We start from the raw sequence: 23,278 nt of genomic DNA, 5'->3' as shown, positions 1-23,278 counted from the left end.
TGGCCTCGAGAGGGCAAAAGACCCACTGAAAGATTTGTGTGAGAACAGTCACCCATTGGGCAGCATAACAATATTACAATGAACAATTATGACACATACTGTACAGAAAACTCCTGTTAATGTCTTAATCTGCAGCATTTTCTGACTGTGCTGTCTGCACATCCCAGCTCTTAGAGGTGAACTATTTTAGTATTCAAGCAATCTCTATGTATCAGCTCATAAGGGTTATATCATTTATTTCTTTGCTTCATTTGCTGCACTGAAAACATCTCTGAGCTCTGTTAGCACACAATGATTCTCAAATACAAGCATGTATACCTGGTGCTTTATTTTTGTGTTTTAGTTGTGTGAATGTCTTTCCTAGAGTTGAGAATCTGCACTCAATAAGGAGCTCACCTGGCATTTAGCTGCTTAAGGTAGAAAAAAAAGGCACATGCCCGTACACCACAAACATCCTTTAAGTCTCCTAACACAGCATCCAGCAGATCATATGTATATAGTATAACTGTCCACTGAAGGATCATCCTCTGGAGTCATAAATAGCAGAGTGAGTCACTGGGCTCTGGTCCACCCTCAGCCTCCCTTTGTCTTTGGATCTGGCACGCTCTGCCAGTCAAATAAACCCTGCTATGGACTCTAAACTGCTCCATGCGCACAGACAACAGGTGAGTGACACACTCGTGAATTTGATGGGAATGTGAAGCAGGATATGCGGCAGCCATGACCTAATAAGCTTAAAGAGCATGGCAAGGATGTGAGAAACAAAACAGAAAAGTGAGTAGGTGGCTGTTGGATACTTTCCAGGCAGCATCCTTGTGTTACCTAAGTCAGACCTCTTTCTCTTCCTGTCTCTTTCATGTTCTCGCGGTGACAGTTGACACCTGTTGGTCCTGTAAGCGGCTGTTACTTCTCACCTCCCTCTCTCTCTCTCTCTCTCTCCTGTTGTCACCTCACATTTGCACGAGACGGTGCTCTCTGCCCCGACCATCTGTTGGGGCTTTTTGGGATGCCCAGCTTAGTCCTTTGTCACGCTGCTCTGTGGCATCAGACCTGTAGCTATACAGTGATGCCCAAAGCTCTCTTGCACTATCCGCTGGCATCTGTGCCCAAAAACCACTGTGACTCTGGCAAAAACAAGCCCACTGTCAGGAATAATAATTCAACATAATTAAGGACTTTGCATGTGTAACACATTTATCCTTGTTGGAGAAAATCCTAAACTTCATAATGGGGTAACATTAAAAGGGCTTTTTGGTTCTGTAGAGTAGTGAAAGTCCTCTGCTTGAGTGTACTTTGAATAGTGTACACTTTCAATACATTCTTTATGTATTCTTCCACTTTTTGTGTTATTTATAAATAGGGTATAATGACCTAATCCTCACGGAAACCGACTCAAAGCATCATTTCTCTATTTGAAAGCACTGTCACTCTGCAGAGTGCGACTCTTAACATTTCATTTTTATTTATAGCTCTATGAAAAGTCATGCAAATAGATTTGTCAAGCAGTCTGTCTTGAGGTATTAATGACGTCGCCTGCATGCCTAAAACGGTGTTTCATGTGGAGATGACATTTATTCATCTGTTCTGTATTTAAATACTCTTCAATCTCTGTGAAATCTGAAAAGATAAGACAGCAGATGTGACCTCTGACTTTACTGCCACAGAAAATGAGTTGGCCAACTCCTGTCAGTGTCACAGAGAGTCTCTCCGCTGTCTGTCTGTCCGGGACAGGAAGGAATAACAGCTGAATGTGAGGCTGAGGCTACTTCTCCTTATGCTGCACTGACCTGTGATTCTGCTGCTGTACCTTTTTTTTCTGCTCAGGCATGCAGTTGAACAATGTATTTTTGTACAGTGCGTTACAAACAAACCGTCACACTCACAGCTTCCTATCGTTTTTACATTCTTTTGTGAAATAAGTGTGCATGCTTCTCTGAACTGAGTTTCAAGCCTCAAGGCATGAAACTCAGTTCAGTCACTGACTCTATTATTCTTTAAAATGCCTGGAACCTTAAGATAAGACTTCTTTTTTACAAAACAAACTCCATGTTTTTATTGCAACACTGGTGTTAGATAAGAAGTGCCCTCAGTGTGCTTTGCTGCCTGCTCAGGTGAGTGTTCTTGTTAGCCTCTTTATCCCATGATGATTTCTACTGATACAAACCAGAACATAAACAGAGAAATATCAATCGTTTTCTTTGGTGTTATTAGTGTGACGTGACGGATGTGGTTATTTTTCGGATTAAACTGATGTAAACTGTGTCATAGAGCCGATGAAGAGTAAACCTCTGCTGACCTGGAGGCTTTGTTGATGTCCAATGTGAAAAGTTGGAAAAGCTGCAGTAAGTGGACTCAAGTCAGTCAGATGAGGTTTAACAGGTTTGTTCTTCATGATGGATTATCATGTAAATCAGAAGCTAATGCATCAGATTTGGATCCAGAGCCTATCCTCTGTCACTTAAATGTAAAGACAGGAGTAGGAGGCACTAACAGAGGGATGCACAGCAGCCTGGCTGAACTGTTCAGCATCTTATTCTCACAATGCCTCGTGGACAGGGCCGAGCACATATCACTACTCCCTGTCAAGAAATAGTCCCACATAGTACTCAGGATAGGTTCCTAATAATAAGGATCAACATCAGTGTTTGTAAAATCTAGATTTTTACAGTCTGCCTTAAAAAGACAGGCCTTTACATTTTGTCTATTTTCAGTCCAATCTATTCACAGATCTCCACAAACATTTCCAAGGCCAGCTGGCCGTGTTCCAGACGTGCTGGATCCCAATGCAACTGACGACTAATGAGCACAGACATGCTTTGTTCACCTTTTCAAACAGGAAACTGCATGCACTGTGGTTGATAAAGTGTTTCATGTTTAATTTGTGTCCATGTATGGCCAGCTGAGAGTTTGGAGGTTCGTCTGGGATTGCAGATGTCTCCGAGCCCGACCTCTCCATCTAAGTGAACTCGGACCACCTTTTCCAGCTGAATTGGGTTTAACATTGTTTCAATATTTGTGTTCTCAAAAGTAACAAACAGACACAAATGATCTGGCATCAACTCCCGTTGTGTTCTGGTTATTACTCAGATAATAGCTTCCCATGTATATATCAGGTATGTTTAGTCTGACCCTGTATTCACAGTATTATGACTCTTAGAACAAAGCATGATTTTCAAGGTCCAGGCGGCGTCAGTGCTCATATATGTAAACATACACCTCTATAGCTGTATAACCATTCGTATAAAGTCCTCACATCTCTGAATGGATGTCAGGAGGTTGTGTATGTATGTCTGACTGTGATGACTCATCCCGCCTGATACTCCTCTCAGGGTGTAATGGTCGGTGGCATTTGAGGTTAATAGCTTGTTTCATCCAATTACATGAGACTGCAGGATAAAAATTTACATTTCTAAGAAAAACAAGCACAACTTATAGACTCGTTTTTATATTCCTGGGAATAACTTGAGTCCACAGTACAAAACACACACAAGATTTATAATTCTAGTTTGCTTTATTAAAGCAGAGGGATGATATTAGATAGAAAAAAATAACAGGGCATCATAAATAAGTCTACAACAATTCAATGTTTGTACATTTATACAATTTAATCACATATCAAAATAAACAGTGTTCTCGTCAATGCAATATGTGTCCATCAAAAGGACAAAAACACACCTTTATTTGCATTCAGAAGACTGAGCAGCAAATATATCTGTTTTCTGCAACTCACTCTAGACACTGTGTTTATATTATTAGGAGTGTTTGTAAACATTGTTATGTGGCTAATTGTGTTGTGCTCATGGAGCTAACAAAGCATCCCTCCAGGAATTTAAAGGAATTCCAAGTTTGGTCTGATGTCAGCTCTCTTTGAAAGTCACATGAGATGTCCCTGCAGAAACAGACCCTCACTTGTATAAAACCAGACAAGGTTAAAAAAGATTAGATTAGATTAGAGTAGATTAGATTAGATTAAAAACATAACACCAAATGAAAACAAACAAATACTCTCATTTGAAATCAGGTTTTTACCTTGAGCTGTAAATTAACTCCAGGGAAAATTACTGCAAGGAAGCAAAATATGTCTGATTGCTCTGAGAAGCATTTATTTTTTATTTTTTTCAAATATATTTTATATTTGATATTTTTGTAATTCTTTAGTACAACATGAGTGCATCCCAGTGGTGACAAGTAAGATTGCACAGTCACAGCTCAATGCATAGGGATAGACTGTTCCCATGTTCATCAATACATTGAACAACTAAATGTTTTAGCTTTGAACTTAGCTGTAATGTGTCATTATTAAGATATAAAGAAACATATGTTAGTGTGTTATATTTATTGAGTCTGTGGGGTTGAGGTTGAGAACGTGCCACCCTGTCCAATAGGCGGCGGTAAATACAGCTCTGGGTTTTGCTGCAATATTAGAGCGAAAAAGAAGAACGACAAGAAACCCGGAAGTGTCACATTTTAGATAGCACTTGTTTTGTTGTCTTGTAAAGACATGACGGTTAATGGCGCTTTCACGGTAGCTCGCTCTTGTTTTAGATCGTGGCGACGATCGTCGGTCTTTAGGGAATGTTTTAGTAAGCGGATCGCCTGGCATTAGCTGCTGAAGCACCGGTGGAGTGAAGAGAAATGGACGATGTGATCACTCTCAGCTCGGACGACTCCGATGTGGAGATCGTCGGCTCCTACAATGAAGTCCTGGCCAAACTTGAGCCGCTGCCGCCGCTGTCTGCTGTGCGGATTGACGTGGATACTGTAACTGCCAACATCCCGCCGGTAAGTAAACACAATACTCTTATTGTTGCTGTAGCGACTGATCTGTAAACAAACAACACAAACTTTATTAATCTTTGGGAAGGTCCCTCGGAAATAGACAGCAACTGACTTTCTTTAACAATAAGCTGGTTTGTCAAAGGGAAGAACAATCACTAAAAGGTATGAGTCATCTTCTTCTCTCTTTCTCAGTCTTCCTCTTATTGTCACAGATGTTGACACTGATTAGACATGAATGTCTATGTGATCAAGCACAACCTTTAGTTGGTCTGACACCTGTAACTGAAATGACATCATGTTTACATGATAATAACACAGCAATGTTACAAAGAGATGTTTTTCTTCCGTATAATCATGTCATTTTTTGTGTCTTTTTTCCAGCATTGTATTGACCTGACGGATCCAAGATGGGCTCCTCCACAGCTTAAAAATCACAAAAGAAAAGCTACCGCTGATGAAGCAGTTGTAGACCTGACTGAAGGTGATTCAAATTGGCCTGACCAGGAGACAGAAAATCTGCCCCCAGATGACTGTCAACAAGAAAATAGTCCTGTAAATCAAACTTCAAATGAGAAAAACTGTAAGACTATAGAAAACTCTTCAAAGGACTCCAGTGTTTTTCCTCCACAGCAGGACTGTGGTAAACGAAAGCCAAAGGAGAACTGTTTTAACCCTCGAACACAGCACCAGAAGCAAAGCTTTGTGGGATATCCTTATCACACGCCATCTGTGAAGTTGACACGGCTGCCTTTACTTGAAACACATGTTACAAAACTAAAAACATCAAGATGTTCTGTCCATTTAACCAAAGACAATGCAGACATGCCTATGTGCTTTCAACAGCAGGACAGTAGAAAAGCACCAGAAGGCAGGAGTACTCAAAGGACACCCACCCCTCCAACTGCCCCTCACACAGAGCCATCATTTGATGGGTCTCCTCCTGTGAGTGGTCTTGGACAAGTAGAGAACGGTGAGGAAATTGCAAGCACACGGCTGCGAGATAAGGAGTCTCAGCACCTGCAGACTGCTGACTCTCCTAGCTCAAACAAAGGAAGCTCTGTTGCAGCATCAGGGGAGTACGACACTCATAAGGAGGAGGGGGGTGACATTTGTTCATCTGTTTCCATTTCCTCCCCACCTTACATTTCTTCAATACTAGATAAAGGCCAAATAGAAGCCCTCTGCTCCAACATGGAAGAAATGGAAGTACTGATTACAGAGTCGAGACAAAGCTATCACTCTGAACACTCATCCCATCACTCTCCTACCACCGAACTGAACCACTGTAAATCCTTTGACCCTGACCCGCTCTCACACACAAGTCCTTCATCCCCTAGTCTTATGGGTCGGGTCGACTCGCCGCCCTTTTTTGACCATACGTCAGCCGAAGATATGCCTGAATGGCAGCTGGAGACTGAGGAATACAGGGATCTAGGTGTCCATAGTCCATCGTCTCTTCTTTGGCAAGAGGGGAGTGATAAGGATGATGAAGAAAGCAGATCTGGCACCAACTTGGAGGCAGTCAGTAGAGAAGACAGGCATTTTGTATGCCCAGCTGCTTTCAAGAAAATATTTTCTGAAACACCACAAGTGGCGGTGAGACACTACTTTCTACATTCTATTGCTTTTGTTGCTGTTTTTCTGGAATGTAGCATCATTTTTTAGGGGATCACAAATTATTTGATGCAATCAGCACTGTTTTTTTCTTAGATTGAAGACAACAATGAAGGGTTTGGAACTCCTGAGTTACTGTGCCGTCAGAGCCTGAGTCTGGTTTATACTACCATTGAGGAGAACCTCTCAGAGGGCACCCTGCAGCTCCTGTCTGACCTGCTACAGCCGGGCTTCTACCCTCCCAGAGATATCACCTCACACCTGCTCCGGGGCATCCTGCTCGACCCACTGTGTCCCAATCACATCTGTGGGAAGGCTTTTAATCTCCTGATGACGGCACAGAGGTAGCATTTCATTTTAAGCCACAGTTTATCTTTCACAGCCTGTTATTTATTTCCTTTCATCCATTCTACACTTTACATGTTGGGATTAAAGCTGCTTTCTGATTGCAGACACCATATGCAGGATGAAACAACAATTGCATGGGACTGGGAGTTACTGACCTCAGTTATGGAGAATCAGGTACTGAACACCCAAGTCAAAATGATGTGGATGAAAAGAATCAAACACACCTTTATAACATTTCCTCTCCTCTTCTCCTCTTCCCTGTTTTTTCATTAGGACCACACAAAGAGGTATCGATATGAGGTGGTGCGCATGCTCCTGGAATACATTGTGCAGACTCTAGAGGACGACTTCCGCGCCAAACGCTCCACATCTTCCCTGAACCAATCAATCGCAAAGGCAATGCTGTCATGTGATCAGCAGTTTCCCCGGGTCAGGTAGGTTTCTTAACCAGAAGCCTGTATTATAAAGAGCGCGGTAACCTAAGTCTTTACAGCAAATAACAAGTATAGATATAAGCTCTTTGTTCTTTCCTGACATTTGCTGTCGCTCTTCTGTCTTCTCTCCTCCCGGCCTGTGTGTGTACACACCTGCTTTGGAAGGGCAAATCTCTTGTGTGTGCATAAGAAGTTAAAATAACATTTCAGTGTTGTTTTTCTAACAGGGACGTCATCAACTGGATGTTTTCTGCCATTAAGAAAACGACAGAGTGTGGAGAAAGTAAAGAAACGTCCGGCGAGAAAGATCAGCACATCCGGTGAAGAAAACTGAAAACGGAATTAAAAGAAGAAAAAAAACAAACATCTAATATCTGTGTCTGTTTTGTCACCTGCAGAATAGTGTCGGCCTTCCAGAGGATGCTGTCTCTAGCTCTGGAGGTGGACCACTCTCCTGCTCTGAACTCTACCAAGCTGGCACAGGAGCTCTTCCATATGCTCATCAGCACCGTGCCTGTACGTGCACACAGGTGAGGGATGAGGCCAGAGAGTTTGGCTTCGATGTGTTACACATCATTTTTATCTGTGCATGTATGTACTGAAATGCAGACAAGCTGCTCCCTCTGTTTGAAATCCCATGGGCAGCACTCACAAAAATGCTTAAAGGTTTTTTAAATTATTCATATGCATCTGGCTGTAAATGTTCTGACATATTCACATTTTATTTAAACTTCTTAATGCTACATTATTCCTTTTTAAATTGAAATATATAAAACCAAGCAGACAAATGAACTGTAAAATGTAAATCATAATATTACATATTAAGAAAAGTATTTGCCCCGTTTTCCATGCTTTCTTTGACTGATGTGTTTGTGACACTCAGGATGCTGTTACTGCACAGCCTGCAGAGTGAGCTGCTCAGATGTAAACTGCTGGCACATCTGCTGGACTTTGCATGCCCAGTGAAAATCAACGTTCCCATGTCGCTCAGTCTGCTGCTTCACTTCCTGAAGAACTGTGTTCTGGCACCGGAGCCCACGGTGATTATCAGACTCATCCACACCTTTATCTGACAGGAAGCAAACTTCTTCACAGATTAATATCATTAATATGTGATGCACATACAACAAGCAACCATTTCAGTGCCGCTGATCATTAATGTGTTCCCCAGGACGTAACTAAAAGGTGGCAGATGTGGGAAGAGCTGGTCCATCTCCTGTGGATGTTGCTGTTCAGCTATAACAAAGCGATGAGGGGTGAGATGTGACAAAGAACAAAGAAACAGATTCAATGGATTCATTAGAATATCAAGTAGAATCTACTGCCTGATGTCATGAGGATGGCTCATTTGTTTTCATCCACCTGTTATCCACAGGCTACCTGTATAGCTCACTAACTGAACAGAGAAACAGAACTGGCATGTCAGTCTACAAGCCCGATGACAGGTTGACAAAGTCTGAAGTTTGTGAGGCGATGGAGGCCTTCCTGTGCAGATCCAAGGCGGACCTCAGCGAAGCATTACCTCCCCATGTGGAAGAGTCCCTCACTTATCTACAGGATCATCTACTGGATATATGTCAAAGCTAAATTTTTGTTTTTGTGTTTTGTTTTTTAAAAAAACTGCTTGGTGCTCATTTTATTAAGCAGGGTTTTAATAAAGTCGAGTTACTGTTTAAATACAAGCAGGATGCAATGACAGATCTTTTATCGATCCAACTCTAACTGGGCTGTCTGAACTGGTACATGAGCTCAGAAAACATTCCAAGGTGAATATAATGTTAAATTAAAGCCAAGCAGTGTACATGTGTTTAAAAACAGTTTGGACGAGGCCTTGTTTAGCGCTGTGTCGCATCACCAAGTCTAATGATTTTCCGTTTTCCGTAAGATGCTTTAATGATGATGATTGCTTTAATGGTTAATGTGTCTGAACTGCAGCACACAGACTTTTTAGGATAAGGCCCTGTCATCGTAATATGTGCAAAATGTGGTTTAACATTGTATGTTTGTTTACTTGAGGGAAGCAGAGCCATTCAGTATTGGTTTAAAAATGTGTTCATTACATCCAAAGATGTCCCCACATCACCTCTGAATGATGTGAGGTATCACAGGTGGTGAGATCTACCTGTTCTATTCGTGTTTGCATGGAAGGTGTTAGACCTGCTTTGCACAGTGGTGAACATGCGGCATCCTAACAATAGAGCGATGCAACAAGATGCCTGTTTTACATCTACTCCCAATTCCTTGTATTGTTCTTTCCCCCTTTTTTTCTTACTTTGTTGCATTAATTTAAAATAATGCATTTTATTTGTAAATTTTAAAAAATGATTCACAGTGGCCTGATTCTTAAAAAACTATATATATATAAAAAATGTGTTTGTATTTGTGGCGTTTACTTGTGAGTCCATTAATGTTTATATAAATATATGAATGTATGTCTTTTGTGATTGAGCTCACAAAGACGTCCACGCAAAGGCATTACATCATTACATCCACTGGCTACATGGCTTAATAATAAATAGGCAGTCTGCTAATTATGCATCATTTCTAAATAACCCGTGGTAATCTGAGCCGCGGCGTCCTCACTCACCACTTAAAGGATTTTATTTACCGTGCTTCAACAGCTGGTTGGACCGTCTGCACGCTGACCAATGGGATGCGGCGCTGTTATCGGCAGAGGAAAAAAAATCCTTACAGTCGCCATGATACAGCAGCGGAAACGAGTGAGAAGTAGCTAGAAAACAAAAGAGAACACGCAGTCGTCCTCGCGATTTGGTATGCTCTTGCAGGTAAAAAAAAAGAAATCCATTTAATTCCACCTAATCACTGTTCACTGATTTCACCCCCGTGCATTTTGGATGTCAAATGCTTTGTCTTTGTCTTCCGATGTAGGACTTTATTTAAATAAGAACTCGGTCAGCTTCAAATTATTAGGATCTGTTAGCGTTTAGCTAGCAAGCTAACACAAGCTAGGTTAAATAGCTCGCAATTGCTTGCAAGTCCAGCACCGTGTGGCTTTGTGTGTGCTCGGTTTGCTCACTGTTTATCTTAGAGATAGTGATAGTGAATATTGCTACTGGAGGCTAGCTAGCTAGCAGCAGCTAGCTAATGGTCTGCTGCGTGGCCTAGTGTTTATGCGCCACTGGGTGCTTTTGCTGTTATGTAAACAACAATTTCTACAATTATCTTTTGCTATTCCGTAGCTTTTTTGTTGACCTGTTTTCGGAAGGATGTTAAGGTTAGCAAACTCGTGTAATATTTGATCTACTTAGTGTGTATTTTTCCTCCCTATCTTGCTAGTTAGCAAGCGAGCTAGCGTTAGTTATCTAGCGTTTGTTGTGTATAGTGCACTAGCTGCCTATTTAGGTTAAGCTAGGCTAATCAGTTAGCGAGTATAAGAATAAGCTAGCCTAGCTATTTTTATTATAATTTTTATTTTAAAATGCAGTTTCACCATCGCTCAAATTGCAGCTTCTTACAGTTTTTCATAGCACTGTCTTTTCAGGTATAGTGTGGAAAAGATTGCTCTACAATTCTTTAAGTTATGTTTAACTTATGTAACACCGATGCAATCACGAATGTCTTTATAATTGATTGACAAAAACGTGACATTGATAACGAATAAAAACGTGTCAATTTTATTGGAAAGGACACATTTAGGCATTTGGTAAGTTAACAAATTGTTTTAGTGGAAATTTAATTACCTGATGAGCTCCATGTGTGAACTAAATTAAGAGTATTTCAGGCGTAGTTTAAGGCCAAAGTAGCTAACGTGGTTTACAATTGGTGGTTTATTGGGAGAGATCTTGAATTCATTTTTTAATCCAAAATATCTGTTTAGTGTTATAGGAATGCCCAAGGAAAAATATGACCCGCCGGATCCCAGGCGGATGTACACAATTATGTCCAGCGAGGAGGCAGCCAATGGGAAGAAGTCATACTGGGCTGAGCTGGAAATCAGCGGTGAGTATTGTTATGGAGTTTTAAGTGTCCTGGGGTAATTGTTGTACTGGGTTTGTAGCTTAGCATAGACATGAGTCCATGTAGTCTGTGGGTGTGTTTTTTTTAGATATGGGTCTCTACTCGCAATACACAGGTGGTGCAGATGGAGTTTGATTCTGGGACTCATTTTCTCGTGTGTGTGTTCTGTTGCTACAGGCCGAGTAAGGAGTCTCAGCACAGCCCTGTGGTCTCTTACCCACCTCACTGCCCTGCACCTCAGTGACAACTCACTGTCACGTATCCCGCCAGACATTGCCAAACTACACAACCTGGTGTACCTGGATCTCTCATCCAATAAGATCAGGAGCCTGCCGGCAGAGCTCGGCAACATGGTGTCTCTCAGGTAGTGATTTCACAATATCTTGCACCTTTTCGCCTTAGTATGACAATAAAATGAAAGAGCAGCTTTCACACGTCACTTTTGAAGTTTAATTTAAATATGGTTTCACTGGATTGTTAGTTATGCTGTTTCTCAGTCGAAAGTATAAATAACAGAGTGTTCAATTGTTGATTACATTCTTTTCAGGAGCAATAAAGTTTTTTTTTTAACGTTTTTTTTTAAAGTTGCTCCAGGCTGGTTTCTAATGATCTAATTCTGATCCGTCTTCCACAGGGAACTGCTTTTAAATAACAACCAGTTGCGGGTTCTGCCATTTGAATTGGGGAAACTATTTCAGTTACAAACACTGGGGTTGAAAGGTGAATGCCTTGTCACTAAGATTTTATAGCCATACCAGCCTTCTTCTGCTCAGCGATGATTCAGCATTATTTGCTTTTCCTTCATCAGGAAACCCACTTGCACAAGAAATTATGAGCCTCTACCAGGAACCTGATGGCACGCGGAGACTGCTCAGCTACTTGTTAGACAATCTGGCGGGGGCTATCAAGCGCAGTGAGTTTTCCCTCTCTCTCTGTCATGGTTGTTGGATTTGAACACATTCTGTTGCCATATAGTCACTTTTAGTTACCCAAAACATACAGTATGCATTCACTATGATTAGATAGGAACACTGAGTTCAAATTTGTCCCATAAGTTTTAAGATGTATTTCTTTCTTTAGAGTTACTCTGTGAAATCACACTGACCACCTTATTGAACCTCTTTCCCCTTTACACAGTACCAACAGAGCAGCCCCCAGCCCGGTCATGGATCTCCCTCCAGGAACCAGACCGAACACGGGCTACCGGTGAGAAAGACGTGCACAGAACATGACTTAAAATAGATCCACATAGGGAAGTTGTTTGCCACGCAGTGTGGTGTACCTCTCCGTAATGAGTAGTGCCATGCTGCTTTGATGCAAATACTGATACTTTTCCACTGAATTGGACTGAAAGGTAATGTTTACATGAAGCAACAGCATTCTTATTATTAATTTTTTATGAATAAAGCATGTCTGTTTACATGTTGAGCTTTCAGTGTAAACCAGGAAAGCTTCAGTTTGCATCACAGTAACAACGGTCTGAATTTGCTCCATACAATTAATAAACATCATAAAACAGGGACACGGGAGCAAATTTAAGAAGAAACTACAAAGTTACTGAAAGCTGGACAGGGTGTACATACAGCTTTACTTCCACCAGAGTTATGTTGAAAACAAGGCAGAAGAGCTGGCAGGGCTTGGCCACAGTCAGCTCTGCTACCTGTCTGCACCACAGCAGCACAGCTAGCCCCTGCTGTGAGGCTGGAGATGAATTGCATGTCACTTTACTGTAGCTAATAATGGATCCAGCGTGTACCCATAAAAACTGACTGCTAGCCAGCATACCAATTATGCTTAATGGGCAAAATGCTGTTCAAGATTGAATGTTCTGGAACTAGTTCATGTGGTTGAACTAATGCAAAACTGAGTGTATTTACATCTTCTATCTTTTTTTTTATATATATATGAGTTCCTATATTTATGCAAAAAAGTGTGAATTTGTCAAACCAGTGTAAGACGGGTAATCAAATAATTGTAAGTCTCTCCTACTCCACTGTTTAAAAACAGAAGAATCCAGCATTTATTCTTCTTTTGTGTGTTTCTCCCTTTTAGCGTTGTTTTCTGTGATGTGCTACAATGTTCTCTGTGATAAGTACGCCACGCGACAGCTATACGGCTACTGCCCCTCTTGGGCTCTAAACTGGGAGTACAGGAAGAAATCCATCATGCAGGAGATCATGGGGTGCAATGCGGACATCATCAGTTTGCAGGTGAGATTTGTTGAACCGTAGATTTTTATGTTTTGAACTTATTTTATTTGACAAAGATACAGAAAACAGTTGAGGTGTGTTGGTGGCAGCGGGACCCCTTCGGCTCCCCATCACGTCTGTATACTGAAACCAGCACCTCTAATCTGTTAGGTAATGCAGTAATGCTGAAATAAATGCTGCCTTTGTGATTCATTATGTTCACTTCACTCAATCACTTGGCTCATGTTACTCATTTTGAACAGCTGGGTAAGATGTTTTTGCAGTAAGGATTAGACTGAACTAACTTGGTCTAATCTAAAATTTATGTTGTCTTCAGATGCAGCTGCCTCCATGTTGAGTTACTGTCTTGCTACCACATTATTGCTGGATTAGTAAAAACATCAGTAAACGGGCATCTGCAGCAGAGAAGCCTGGTAATATAGTAAACAAATTAATTGGATAGCTAATCATACTTTTGGGATTGTTCAGTTGTCCCACTCGTGTTTCTCTGCCGCCCGTTTCACACAGCATGTTCAGTGTGATGCACTTAATCCTTTTATGTGCTTTGCTGTTTTGTGTGAAATGTATGGAGGTGGAGTGGTGGTGTATTGTTGCGCCTCTGAGAAGGCAGTGAGTGTAGTTAGTGGAAGGAGAAAAAAACAATCCACACCACATAAAGAAGGTTTAGAAAGCTTCAGGTAGACTTTAATGCTTTTACCTCAGCTCGTGAAATACTTCTGCCTCTTTGCTTTTTCTTTAAGAGGCTGTATCTAAGAGTTATAGAGCAATTTGACTCATTGCATAGTCTTTTAAAAAAACAAAAAAGAAACTATGCAATGAGTCCAGCTGCCTAAGTTTCAACCCATTGGATATAACGTGACCTGGATGAAGAGGAGCCTTCAAAGACATTAACGGGTTGATTATCGAAAGATTGGAAGCTGTGTAAAACAAAATTACATAATTTGTACTTTTAAACCATATATCGTTAACTAGTGCAAAGACAATATAGACAATAAACTAAACACTTGTTGAAATGAGAAATAATGTTTAAACATAAATGCTAAATTTAGATTACATGGCAGCAACATGTTTCAAAGCACATACACATGTATACCACAGTGTGGTGATGACCTGTTGTTTTCTATATACAACACTCTGCTGCACTGATTGTTTGTTTTTTGTGTATGTATATGTACTTATTCTAGTTTGGTGTAGGCTTTTATCTCTTCTGGCTCAATGTGTCACATATTTGGTCTTGTAGTGAGAGCAGCAAACAACTGGTTTCAATGGGTAACACGTTCATGTCTGTGGTTGATTAGTTCCCTTAAATATCCAAGACCAGCTGGCTCATCCAGGATCTCCTGAACTGGAGATACTAATGAAGTTTACTTGGTTCTTTGAAACCACATGAGAATTGGATTAGAATAGCCTAATGTAACCTTTGAGATGATGGTATGCATGGTTGCTCTGTGCACTACACTAGGATGTGCAGTATATATCATTACTGGAAGCACTGATCAACATCTTAACAGCTGGGGAAATCAATCTAGCTGTTCTCAGCATTTAAGCCTCTGACTGTTGTGAGTAATTTGAGATGATTCTTACTGGAATACTAAAAATAATGGCAGGGGTGGCCAGCTAATTAAAAGCTTCACATAGTACAAAACTGCGATTTTATTATCTTACAAATGCAGCATAATTTTGCCAGAACAATTTAAGGCAATATAAAAGTGAAAAGGCCAAGTTTTTGGCCTGAAGTTTGTAGTTGTATCTGTAATTTAAGTTTAAACCATTTCACTTTCTTATTCTTTCTAGTCTTATGTTAAAAAACCAAAACATCTAATGTAGAATAAAACCCCATTCCCACTTTTTAGAAGATTGGTATTTGTGTTGCACTGCCATAAATGTTAATGTTTTTTTTTTAATGGCTCACAGGAAGTGGAGACAGAGCAGTACTACAATTTCTTCCTGCCTGAGCTGAAGGAGCAGGGATATGATGGGTTCTTCAGTCCAAAGTCAAGAGCTAGAACTATGTCGGAGTCGGACCGAAAACATGTGGATGGATGTGCAATTTTCTACAAGACAGAAAAGTATGTGCCCCTTCTGCCTTCATACAATTAAACAACTTAGAATTTTTGTGTATAAATGCCAGTGACTGGTAACTTCAGGTCTAATGACACATTTTCATGAATTAAACCCACTTTGTGTTGCTTTTAGGGTGTGTTGAATTGATTTGAGTCAATATGAGCCCTGGAGTTAGAGTAAAGAGTGAAGTTGGCTTACCAGACCTCAGTAGGCCACTCTCTATTTGTGGCTACTTGAGCCACACCCATGTGAACTGACTGAACTTTCAGCTGTTGAATTAGATTACAGGTAGAGTCGATGCTACATTTTCAAAAGGCCACTCTTGGTAATCATTATCTTGGTAACTGGAACAGTATATATACACATATTCACATCACACATGATACATTTTTTTATTAAACTGTAGCTGCTCACAAGTCCTGTTCCCCCTTTCCATTCTCTTTGTCTCCAGGTTCAGTGCAGTGCAGAAGCACACTGTGGAGTTCAACCAGCTGGCCATGGCTAACTCCGAGGGCTCAGAGGCTATGCTGAACAGAGTGATGACAAAGGACAACATTGGTGTAGCTGTACTGCTCGAGGTCCGCAAAGAGATGATGGAGCTCTCCTGTGAGTAGATGGTGTATTCTGATCTTTTGGTTTAGTTATTTGGTTGTCCTGTCTAAATTGGCTTTATGTTGATGATGCATGGTAAATGAATAAATGGTTAACCATAATCTTTACATGTCCTCTTTAGCCGGAAAATCGCTTCATGGCATGGAGAAGCAGCTGCTTCTAGTGGCCAACGCGCACATGCACTGGGATCCAGAATACTCTGATGTCAAGCTGGTCCAGACCATGATGTTTCTGTCAGAAGTGAAGAACATAGTGGACAAGGCCACACGCAGCCTCAAGTTGTCCTCTGTCTCTGGTGAGACCAATGCCATTCCACTGGTGCTCTGCGCTGACCTCAACTCCTTGCCTGACTCTGGTACGTAAGAAAAATGTATAAATCTGTGCTTTTAATAAATATACTGTACACACTGAAGGTACAGCAATTTAATGAGTGCAACAGCAGCTATTTATAAGGTTCTTGGCCTTGTTTTGGTGTCATTCTGACAACATCTCCTCTCTCCACTCTGTTCAGGTGTAGTCGAGTATCTGAGTACTGGCGGAGTGGACTGCACCCACAAGGACTTCAAGGAACTTCGTTATAGCGACAGTCTGACCAAATTCAACTGCAATGGCAAGAACAGCACGTCCAATGGCAGGATCACCCACGGCTTCAAGCTGAAGAGCGCCTACGAAAATGGCCTGATGCCTTACACCAACTACACCTTTGACTTCAAGGTACGAGTTTACAAATGGTGCACAGATTTGTGTTGCATGGACAAATACTAGTCTACACAGTGTTTTTGAAGAGATCACTAACCTTCTTCTCTCATTAGGGTGTCATCGACTATATTTTCTACTCCAAGCCTCACCTGAACGTACTGGGTATCTTGGGCCCTCTGGACCCCCACTGGCTTGTAGAGAACAATGTCAGCGGCTGCCCACATCCACACATCCCCTCTGACCACTTCTCCCTCTTTGCTCAGCTGGAGTTGGTCCTGCCCAACGTGCCCCCCCAGGTCAATGGGCTTCATCTGCCTGCGCGCAGGTAGTGAGACCCTGCCACACCACCAGGGGGAGCTGCAACTACAGCCTCTTCCCCTCAACTCTCCTCCCTCCCACTACCAGCTCTTCCCTCCACCCCACCGGAGGAGGAAGACAAAAAAAAAACACAACCTGTAAAATATTCGTACAGTGAGGTCTGGCTGACAGGGATTTCGTATAATGTTATAGATATTCTATATTTTTCTTTTTTCTTTCTCTGTTACTTTTACGTTCTTTTTTAACTGCTCAATTCAGTCCTGTTTGTGTATCATATTTTGTGTTTTGGACTCCCTTTTCTCTTCATATTCACAAACCCCGCCCACTTTGCTTCTGTCTTTTAAACTATAGGGGGTGGTAGCTCATTGAAATGGATCATATGAGGCACTGTTTGGTTTAGCAGCAAAGGGGAAACTTTAGTGGCTGTGGGATGACATTCACCCAGAAAGCTCCATAGCTGATGGTCTGCCTGTCTGTCTGTCCTGTATAAATCTGAAACCAGCAAAGACAGCAGACTTGTCAGTCTCAGACCTCCATCGTTGGCTAGTGCTTGTTTTCCCCTGTACATCAGGCAGCCAAGGTATTTCCTCAGTCTTTCTAGGATACACACGGTTGTATCACATGTGGTGGGGTAAGAGCAGCTTTTTGCTGGTGGTTCAGTGTCCCTGCAGGTGGATGTCATGCAGCTTGTATGAGGTGAGATTTCCTGCTGTCATTCTGTGGTGCTGAGGCCATTCGTATTGTCATGGCCTCCTATGGTGCTACAAGATAGTCTGCACCTCTGACCCCAGCCTAGGTGCATTTGCCACTAAACCCACAAATGCCTGGTGAACCTGAATTCAGATCCTACATCGGCCTGATTTTATAAAGGGCAGTATGAAGGTTTGAATTCCAAAGAATTTTAGGGAAAGCGAGAACAGCTACCATCCTGTTTGCAGACTGTTTCACCCCAGCTTGTATAGTTGTTAGGCAAGTCTTGTGCTTTAGGAGCTCACATTGGCCCATGTGTCACCCTTTTTTGAGCAAGGGGCAGGGGATTAAGGCTGATGGGCAATGCGATGGGGGGGGCCGTCACCAATCTTTTCTTTGTCTTGATTGCTTTTAGGCAGAGAGAGCGAGTAATGGCTGATACACAGGAATAAAACCAGCATTCCTCTCACTGTCTGGAGTTGCCATCCAACTCCACACATGCAAGCTTATACACACACATACACGTACTCACACACATACACACAGGTAATTTGCAGGCAGATCTGTAGCACTGTCTCTGAGGCCAGTAGTGACTTTCCCCAGCCATAAATTCCATACACGAAAGCAGTGGTTTTTTCACAAGTGTTTGTACAGAATAGAAATCTAGACTCAGTCTTTACATGATTGTATATGAACCACAAAAGACCTGTTTTCTGGCGTTTTTTGTACGAAGAGTAAATTATGATCAGATTTGAAAAAAGATTGTATTGTAAACTATGGCTAAATTTTTATCCAGTTAATGTTAAGATGAATTGATATTACCAGCTTGTACAAAAGACGTAAGAGGAGGTTGTTCGAGGCGTTCACTGTCACTACTTTGCACTCCCTAGAGATTAACTGTAATTAATGTGTCAGTATTGTTTTTGTTTTTAATCCCCTTTCTCTCTGCCGTTGGTTTGATTTGCCGGCACATTGCTGCGTTGTAAATAGACACTCGAGTAAATCTGCCTGTTGCTTCTTGCCCATTAACCATAAAGCCATCGATCCACGCTGCTGCCATCAGTTTTGACAAAAGGACATGCAAGAGTCACATCTGTTCATCTATATATGTCACTTAACAGTGATGCGTAACTGACAAAACCTATATATGAATTCCACATTGTACATCGTGCCTCACTGTAGCAGTTGACGTCGTCTTGCACTATTTACACACGGTGAACGCCTGAACAACCTTTTCTCCTTTTATTTTTAAATACTGTTGAGACATTGTGAAGATTTTATGTCCTTTTTTGTTAATGTTTATTTCCTTTTTTATGAGCTGTGACAATGTAATGATGATGTGTATATCCTTCCTATTCATTGAGCTCTCTAGTAATCAGGTATGCTTTCTCCACCAACCCCCCCCCCCCTCCTCTCCAGAAGGAGCACAAGTAGGGTTTCTTATCTTTATACAGTGAATCCAGTCTCAGATTGCGTTGCTTCTCTTTGTATCTAACACAGCTTCATGCCCAGGCCCTGAAAATCACCTACCCCCCTTTGCTTTTTTTCCCCGGCCATGATTTTAGAACCTCCCTAGGCCTTTCATCACCCTAAAACCTCCCACCTCAAAACCGCCCAACCTCAGATTTTACCTACCCGCTATATTACTCAAGCTGTGTCTTTTAAAAAACCCTTTTTTGCTCAACCACTTTGTATAGTTTTCCTACCCTTGACACTGCAGCTATAGTGCCATTTGTGGACCCCCCGCCCACCCCCCCCCCCCCCCCCCACTTATGTATTGAAAAAGGAGGAAGGCCCACTTTTCTGTGCTTTTGGATGAACAGGGGATGAGGGTCCGTTAGCGTAGGCGAGTATGTTGCTATGAATCAAATCGTTCCATCACAAAATGATCTGATGACTTCGGCACGGATTATGAGCACTTAGTAGATTCAGATGCAGCTCTCCTCACTCCCCCATCGTATTAGTGATTGAAGATCTCATTACTTTAATGTATATGTTCGGATTTTTAAAGCAAGTAAATAGGAAGTCCTCCATTCTCTTGCCCAATTTTTTTTGCCCCCCAACATCTTTATGTTTTTAAAACCTTTTTCCAGTGGAAACCAATGTGTCCAGTTTTTTTTCTTTTCCTGAATGGCATTAGTATTGTAGTAGATTTAAAGGGTAGCTTTTTTGTAAAGTGTGAATAAAAGATGTATCTCATGTTTCCTTTCTAAAAAGATATTGAATTGTGTTGTTGTGTAAATCATGAATTCTATGATGGTGTTATGTTTGCTACTTGTTTTTACTTTTTCTGCATTTACTCATCCCATCACAAACCAAATCCTCCTGTAGAAATCATGATGATACATTTGTCTTGATGGGTTGCTTAGAGAAGTTGAATGTTCCTGATGATGCCTCACAGAATGAAGGATTAATGGCTGACAGAAGGAAAAAGAACCTGCATCATTGGTGTCAGTTTAAACTTTCAGCACAGGGATATTCCGTTTATTTTCTGTTATTTTGTTACTTTTCAGCTTTATTCTGGATGTTGCATGGCACTAGCTGGAGAGTGCTAGTGCCTGTAGGTTAGGACAGCAGAGCTGTCTTACTATTGGCTGCAGTTGTGTACTAGAGAACACTGTTTTGACCGGTGTGAAACGTGTTTGTAAGACTAAGCTAATGATGTGCCGCTAGACTGGTCCTGTGATGATTTATTTTTGAGTACTGCTCTAGTCCATCTCATTCTGTTCTTGTGCATCACAGTGGGTAAATCTGTTAATCTAGCTAGCTACTATTGATAGTCACTGATTTGACTTATTGACACCCTCTCCCTCCTTTCTCCATCATGTGTTGTTAAACCGACGTCAAATCAGAGCTGCATTATGGCACCGGTGATTGATTGCATTGTTGGCTTTGTACTTTTTTCACTGTTGCATTGTGTTTCATAGTTGGCTCTTTTTAGATGTAGTGCTTTTTTTTCTCCTACCCAAGCTGCATCTCTTTGTAATGGTGCACACCAAAGCTGCTTGTAGTTCAGTTCTCTGTTGTTGTAGAGTGACTTCTTCTTTCACCACCACCATAATCTCTTTCATCCAAATCAGTCTTCATGAAATGTAGGGCTGTAAGGAAAGCAAGGTACTTCTGTACTTTTCCTTGAATCACATGAACACCCACATTCTTACTTGTTGCCGTTAATTTCTCAGCTTGTTTTTTTTCTCCCTCCCCCAGAAACTTGGCAATAATCCCCAGAATAATTTAAACGCATTCATACTTTTTTTTGAGTTTTATCTGAAAAAATGTAGCTATCTCATCCTTCAGACTGTGGTTTGTTTTTAAAGCTCCCATTTTCAAACTTTCAGACTGTTTTGTTACCTGAATACTTTTTGTTTGTTTTCCCCTTCCATCATCCATCTTGTATATTTGCTCATATCCCTCCCTGCCAATTTTAGTGGTAGTAGTTCAATGATCAGGATTGTCTATCTGTAGTCAGCTGAGTACATATATTGATCTGTGTCACTGTGTTTATGCACTGGACCAACTATTGTTTACCATTCATCAAATACCAGCAAAAAAGAAAAGAAAAAAAAAAGAATAATGAAAGAACACTTGCACAATGTTGTAGAATGTCCATTAACCCAGATGAGAAATCAAGGCAGCTGTTTTCAAATCAACACATACTGTTTTAAAATGAAACTGAATGGTAAACAATGCTTTTTGTTGTACCCCTTATAGCCGTCCTCTCGATTCTCTTCGGACTAGTTTTATTCTTTTATTATTTTTTTTTCTTTTCGACTACAGGTTCTGCTTGTTTCCTTTACACCTACCTATGTATTTTCCTACTTCTGGTTGAAAATAAAATCTGTATTATCTGTTTCAAGCTGTGTCACCTCTTATTCCTTGCAATGGATATTGAAAATAAATTCTATATCTGTTCTCCTTGTCTTGCCTCCTTGTTTCTTCTCTACTTAATTTCTTTTCAGTCTAACTTGCACTTCATTTAGCACTTGACAGTACAGTAAATGCTTTTTTTCTTTCTTTTTTTTTAGATACTTCAGTTTAGAGGGCTGTTTTCAGAATCATGATGGTTTCTGAATGAGGGTCAAACTGTGCAGCAGCATTTTTTCAAAATATGTCTGGCTCAAAATTTTATCGTGGCTCCCAGACATGATTTAAAAAACAGCACCCTGCTTGAAATCCAGGCTTGCTGTCGTATGTCTCCTTAAATAGGACACTAACGTATTATTTGCGCTACGGAAACTGTTGTGTAGCTCAGCCCGACCTTTGATTTTCCTTACAAAATAACAAATGGAAAGAGAATCTCCTACTGGGGATCAATAAAGATAATCATTAACCAGTGTGTGTTACCATGTGTGGACACATGGTGGAGCCAAAGGATCAGACAAGCTTTGGGCCCCAAGCACTTCAATATAATCCATATTAACCTACAATTCAAAAACTAAAACTACTAAAAACATGATTTACTGCTTGCCCACAGACCACACAGTATGATCTGGCCATCCGCCATCCTTTTTTTTGCACAGGAAGGGGCGGGGCTTGCTACCCAGTTAGCTTGTTAGCCACAGTAGGGAACCACAGTGGCTAAGACATGTTGAATGATAGCATGTGTTAACAATAGTAATGCAGCATAAATCCTTTGTCTTCAGTATCAAAGTGTCCATAGAGACAGCTGTCTGTCTCTGAAGACCATCAGTTTAGCATGTAGATGCTATAAGTCTGCATTTCTTTATTAGCACCGTCCTTTCACTTTGATCCTTTGGCTTGACACTGAAAGGCACTGGCCTAATGGAGGCTGCTGCTAACAGGTTTGCTGACATGCTGGATGGTTTGTGCTGGTGAGAACCCGGCCACCATGCAAGGTAAGCTGACCTGACCTGCCTCGTTCTGACATGTCACTCAAAGATGTTCATATACTGACAAGTTATTTATGATTTGTTTAAACATTATGTGTGTTAAAAACTTTTCACTGGCACTGAAACTTTTCAAAACCCACCATTTTTTAATAGTTTAACATTTAAAAATTAACAGATATGTGCATAATTAAACAAATGTTAAATTATACAAGCTGCCAGGTTCTAATTTAAATCTATTAGATTAATCAACACACCACTCTCTTGGCTTCACTCATTACAGACCATACTCGGGCTGTTCAATAACTTTTTAGTGGCCCAATCACATCCCTCTGTTGTCTGTAGTGTTGTCTCCCAACACTGGAGACAATGCTGTAATATAAACAGTCTCTCAGCACCGCTGTTCTTGACATTCCGATTAGATTACTATAATTCTCTCCTCTTCGGTCTACCACAAGTTCCTCTATAACTACAACTGGTTTTAGAATTTAGCCGACCGTATCATCTCCAGAACTTCCTCTTTCATAACATACCTCCCATTCTCAAGCAGCTTCACTGGCTCCTGATCAAAGCTCTCCATCATCCAGCACCTCCATACCCTCCTGTACACGGAGATCTTCTTCAGCCATTCTTCACTCCATCTGCTCATCTGTCCTGTGGGGGGTTCACAGTGTTTAGCCCTCAC

General features: G+C 41.1%; 2 protein-coding genes across 3 annotated transcripts; both read left to right on the top strand.

The window, feature by feature from the left end:
* The first annotated feature begins 4,457 nt into the window (after window positions 1–4,457).
* simc1 (SUMO interacting motifs containing 1) lies at window positions 4,458–9,505 on the top strand. 2 transcript variants are annotated; one of them, XM_028417085.1, is made up of 10 exons: window positions 4,458–4,782; window positions 5,161–6,375; window positions 6,490–6,737; window positions 6,846–6,915; window positions 7,015–7,175; window positions 7,403–7,495; window positions 7,574–7,705; window positions 8,059–8,215; window positions 8,347–8,431; window positions 8,551–9,505. In XM_028417085.1, the coding sequence occupies exons 1-10, from the start codon at window positions 4,636–4,638 to the stop codon at window positions 8,760–8,762; spliced, it is 2,520 nt and encodes an 839-aa protein (XP_028272886.1). In that variant the 5' UTR covers window positions 4,458–4,635; the 3' UTR covers window positions 8,763–9,505. The 2 variants fall into 2 exon arrangements, 1 of the variants encoding a protein (XP_028272886.1); XR_003671408.1 differs by lacking the exon at window positions 8,551–9,505 and having other exon boundaries at window positions 7,574–7,691.
* A 327-nt stretch (window positions 9,506–9,832) lies between these two features.
* cnot6a (CCR4-NOT transcription complex, subunit 6a) lies at window positions 9,833–21,598 on the top strand. Its single transcript, XM_028415969.1, has 12 exons — window positions 9,833–9,961; window positions 11,014–11,135; window positions 11,331–11,517; window positions 11,788–11,873; window positions 11,962–12,066; window positions 12,291–12,359; window positions 13,206–13,363; window positions 15,278–15,432; window positions 15,879–16,033; window positions 16,161–16,394; window positions 16,551–16,753; window positions 16,852–21,598. The coding sequence occupies exons 2-12, from the start codon at window positions 11,024–11,026 to the stop codon at window positions 17,065–17,067; spliced, it is 1,680 nt and encodes a 559-aa protein (XP_028271770.1). The 5' UTR covers window positions 9,833–9,961; window positions 11,014–11,023; the 3' UTR covers window positions 17,068–21,598.
* Window positions 21,599–23,278: the final 1,680 nt, after the last annotated feature.

Source organism: Parambassis ranga, chromosome 10 (assembly GCF_900634625.1).
Source record: "Parambassis ranga chromosome 10, fParRan2.1, whole genome shotgun sequence".
Taxonomy (NCBI): Eukaryota; Metazoa; Chordata; class Actinopteri; family Ambassidae; genus Parambassis; species Parambassis ranga.
The sequence above is the reverse complement of the archived record's forward strand: the minus strand, read 5'-3'. Positions and strand labels throughout refer to the sequence as shown.